Raw genomic sequence first — 4,553 nt, forward strand, 5'->3', positions numbered from 1 at the left:
GTTGAAATAATAAAAACAAACCTAACCGAAGTGTTTAACGTCCGGACGGATCCAGACGAATAACGATCGTGATGATTATTATAGTTTATAGAAACCGTCCTCGCACACGAAATGCGTTTCGCGACGTGTCTTAGATACCAAACCACACGGTGCTTCGACCACGATGATGGCGATAAGAATAATATTATGTACAAGAATCCAATAAACTGAGAGAAATAAAATCGACAACCCTCCCGTAGGAACACGACGCATCACACTCCCAGCTCGCAGACAACAACAATAACAGATTAAAAATTGTACACTCTCGAACGCCTCACGAACACAAATTCAGAACAACGCAAGTGTACCTCGTGTACCACCACTGCTATAGAAGTTAAACGCACCATCTAACCGAATGCCTCCTGACGAAGGACTCCACGAGACGGACGGAAGACAAGCCATGTGAAATATTATATAGCCGCCAACCCAGTGATGACATCGATTCTCCTTCAGCTGCTCGATTGTATAGAGACGAACCACAGAATATAACACAATGCACACACATTTATCACAACATAATACGTAATTATTACAATATAATTTAAACCGTTCGCTTGTATCATATTTGAAATATTTTCTATAAAACTTTAATTGTCGTAATGTTTATTCAGAAACGCCCGCAATGACCTTAGCAGTTGAGGCGTATAAATAATAACGAACAAATATGTATTATAATTATTACTTTTATATTAATTATATTATGTACGGAGTCAACAATATTCGGTGTCGATAACGTTTCTGCACGGGCCGTAGGTGCGGTATATATATATAGGTGCACACACACTTTTCCGGGTCGTTTATCGATTTCCAGAGTGGCCCCGCGGAAAACACCGACAGATTTGTCTCGCCGATAATTGCATTGCGACCAATGTAGTGAGCATATATATATACACACTAACACGCCGCTATTACAAGGCTCGACGACCCTTTGTCGAGCGCCACGATAGAGACGCTATATACCTAGGTACTTGTATAATAATAATAACATACAACTAATATTCGGCTGGCGTTGAAGCCGTTCGTTCCGGCGCCGGTCTTATGAACGCGTTTTATTGTACAATAGGCAAAATACGTGGTTTTTATATTCTACCGTAAATACAGAGTAAGTTTTTACCTATAATTATCGTTTCTACAATTTTCCATCGCACTATAATATAATATTTTATCGTTAAAATATTTTATAAGTTTTTTCACACGCTTTTGAATGATCGAATACGTTTTTAATAATATTATCATACTCGTGTAAGCAGAATATTGTTCTGAAAAATTCAATGTGAAATGCACATAATATAAAAATGCTCTGAAAAATAGTCTGTGCTTTGAAAATCAAATTCGAAAATGATGTACTAAACTATGACGAACGGTATTCAAAATAGAAAAAAAAATTTAAAAAACGATAACGCTAATTTTAATCAAAAACGTCGTGTTCTAACGACTATTCAATGCTTGAAGGATGCAAAAGAAAAAAAAATGCTAACACGTTAATATTTTTCGAGACAGTGAAATGTTCAGCTCTAATCGTCTTGCTGCAGTAGAGGGTGGTTCTTTTATCGCTATACAACCGAGAATATTTTTACCAGCGTCAGATTTTTTTGATTTTTTTAATAAAAAAAATCGTCGAAAAACAGTATGCTGTTGTATGATCATTCGCCAGGGTTTGTGTTCTCGAAGTCGAAAAAAAAATTGAAAATTTCAAAATTCTTCGCTTGATCTCTCGCGCGTGATAGACGAGACCTGTTCACACGGCACATAATATACGGGTAGGTACGCAAGGCACAGTCGTGTGCGATATTATGTACATTTTCACGCGTACATTATATTATATTATTATCGTTCGTCGTGCGTGTGAAAGTTTTCCCCGTGGACTCGGAAAAGTCCTGCTGCAGGCCGCGCGCGCGATACCGGCGGAAAAGTTTGCGCAAACCACTCGCGCTCACCCCCTTTCAATATTATAATAGAAACGAGCGCTAGACTTGCAGTAAAAATCAATTATATATACGACATTTAGACTTCAAAGGCCGACTGTGTGTCCCGCTCGCGCAGTTCTACGCTCATATTATATAACTGTACTGTTGTACGCGCCTTACGCTATAGTATTATATTGTTATAACGAAGCTTCACATCGACTAGGTATACGCCACAATATATAATGTTGTATAATACCTTTTAGGTACCTATAATAGCCGAATAACCAGACTTCACCCGCGTGCGAGCAAGGGTGTATTTCGGTTCGAGCGAAACTCGGTTTTAGTGTGTAGTCCCATCGGTTCACGATCAAATCGGAGTCAGTGTATAGGTAGGTACCTATGTATAGCTTTGTGAAATAATTAGACCCAGACGGTGGATCGCGAATCGAAAATTGGATTCAGCTGCACTATTTCAACTCCTCACTCTCTAAAATTTTCTGATATCTGTAAAAAACAATCTCTGAGATTTTCGTTAATCGAGTAGTTTTTGAATGTGTAAGCTACAAGCATATTACAGTGGCGTATCTACGGGAGGGGGGGGGTATGGAGTTCATATCCTCACCCCCGGAGACCAAATTGTGTACACAATACAACATGTATAGTAATAATAATAATAATCATATAATATATGCAGAGGTGTTCCCAATATTTTTTTTGAGAGTATACTAAGACTAGTCGAGGTGAAGATCCATGATTTAGTAATAAACATGAATATTTAATAATATACAAATATTTTTACTGTGGTCTATAATTATAAAGGATGTGTTAAAAATATGAAAAAAAAATCAAACTTTTAAAAAAAGCTTGAAATTACCTTTATAAGTCAATAAAATATGAAAATATACAAATACTAAAAAATTTAATTAAATAAATTGTTAAAAAATAATTTCTGCATCTTATTTTCGTCGTCTATTTCTTTTCTTTCTTTACCTCTAGGAGTGGAAACGGCAGAACGGTGATCTCTTAACCAAATTTTAATATAAGGTCTAGGATTAAAATCTGCAACTGAAGGGCCATTGATAGAGATGAACATCAAATCTGACACATTTTCAATGTTTAATCTAGTCCTTAAATCAGTTATTGTCAAATTCATATCGGAAAACCCTCGTTCACAATCAGCTGTTGAAGTTGGGAGTATATTTAATGCTTTCATGAAACTAGAAAAAACATTTCTTGAACGGAAGTCAACTACACTTTCAAATTCAGAAAAACCTAATGTCCGTGATACTCTTTTAACTTCATCTTCTCCCTTTGCATCATTAGTTGCTACTTTGAACACTTCATCAATTACCTATAAAATAAAAGACGATTTATTAAAATATTCATTTATTCTGTTTAAATAATCAAAATATTGAAATAAATTATCAAAATAATAGTTTTTTTCTTTACCTGAATGTCTTCTAGCATTGTTTTATTTTTTGAGTCATCAAATAAGCGTTGACGCATTCTGTCTACTAAATTTTGCAAAAATTGTAACCTGTTAATCCCTCCTGATTTTGTCATTGTAATATTGACACCTTTGTTAATTCCTTTCTGAATAGCTTCTATAATTTCCTTTTCTTTTTCCCCAGGTTCAGCTTTCAGACTTTCTAAAATTCTAATCGTTCTATTTATCTCCGACTGGGCACGCATTAGAGTTGTTTTTCTGGACTGTAATATACAAGATAACATTGCAAGCTCAGAAAGAACATCGTAAAAAAGTCCAAGTTCCTCCAAAAAAGAAGAGGATTCTAATTTTTTTTTTTATGCCGTTTGATGTCGCATCATGTGTTTTACTAACATGTAAATATATTCCCGGATAATTATTCCATATGGCTTTTATAGTTCGAAAACTGCTTGCAGACCAGCGTACATTCAAAACACGACCTATTTTTTTCATTTCAATGCCTACTTCAACACAAGATTTATCTAAACCCATTGAATTTTTAGGACTTTGATGATAGTAAGCGTAGAGTTTGTCCATTAGACTTTGGAAACGAGAGACTCCAGTACAATCTTTTATTACGTCATGTACTGAGAGTTCGAGGCGATGACATAAACAATGCCAGGTAAATAGATTCGGAATTTTTTCGCGTAGTTTAGTAGCAACTCCAGCTTTCTTACCCGTCATTACACTTGCTCCGTCACTGGCAAAAGCAATCCAGTTGTCTAGCATTTTCTGAGTAACCAAAACCAGTTTTTTTTTTACTTTTGTATATAATTTGAGAGTATACGCAGTATACCCATAGTTTTCACAAAATATCTTGAGAGTATACGGCGTATATGTAGTATACCCTATGGGAACACCTCTGAATATATGTGCATATTGAATGTCTATTAAAAATTGTATATCCCCCCCCCTCCTAGATACGCCACTGGCATATTACATATTTTGCAGGATATTTTAAGATATCCAGTCACATTAACCCACGGGCTGATCTACATTCAAGTGTATAATATCACCTCCTTATCATTACAATATATAAGTACAGCGGAACTCCGATGAGTCGAAAACCTTGACAAGTGGAAAAAATGTAATTTCCCTCGAATTTCGACTTGCCTATCGAG

The 4,553-nt window shown here is 35.7% G+C and overlaps 1 protein-coding gene across 1 annotated transcript; it reads right to left on the bottom strand.

Moving 5' to 3' along the window:
- Positions 1–2,647: 2,647 nt before the first annotated feature.
- LOC132952513 (E3 SUMO-protein ligase KIAA1586-like) lies at positions 2,648–4,206 on the bottom strand. The gene is made up of 2 exons (XM_061024819.1): positions 3,396–4,206; positions 2,648–3,297 (listed from the first exon to the last, which is right to left on the bottom strand). The coding sequence occupies exons 1-2, from the start codon at positions 3,675–3,677 to the stop codon at positions 2,866–2,868; spliced, it is 714 nt and encodes a 237-aa protein (XP_060880802.1). The 5' UTR covers positions 3,678–4,206; the 3' UTR covers positions 2,648–2,865.
- Between the last annotated feature and the right edge of the window lie 347 nt (positions 4,207–4,553).

The sequence above is a fragment of the Metopolophium dirhodum genome, chromosome 9 (genome assembly GCF_019925205.1).
Source record: "Metopolophium dirhodum isolate CAU chromosome 9, ASM1992520v1, whole genome shotgun sequence".
Lineage (NCBI taxonomy): Eukaryota > Metazoa > Arthropoda > Insecta > Hemiptera > Aphididae > Metopolophium > Metopolophium dirhodum.

Excerpts from the sequence above, each read along its gene's own strand:
- LOC132952513 (XM_061024819.1), bottom strand. The coding sequence starts at position 3,677 with ATGTTATCTTGTATATTACAGTCCAGAAAAACAACTCTAATGCGTGCC. Across the intron at positions 3,298-3,395 it reads CAATGCTAGAAGACATTCAG|GTAATTGATGAAGTGTTCAA; the intron begins GTAAAGAAAAAA and ends TTTATTTTATAG.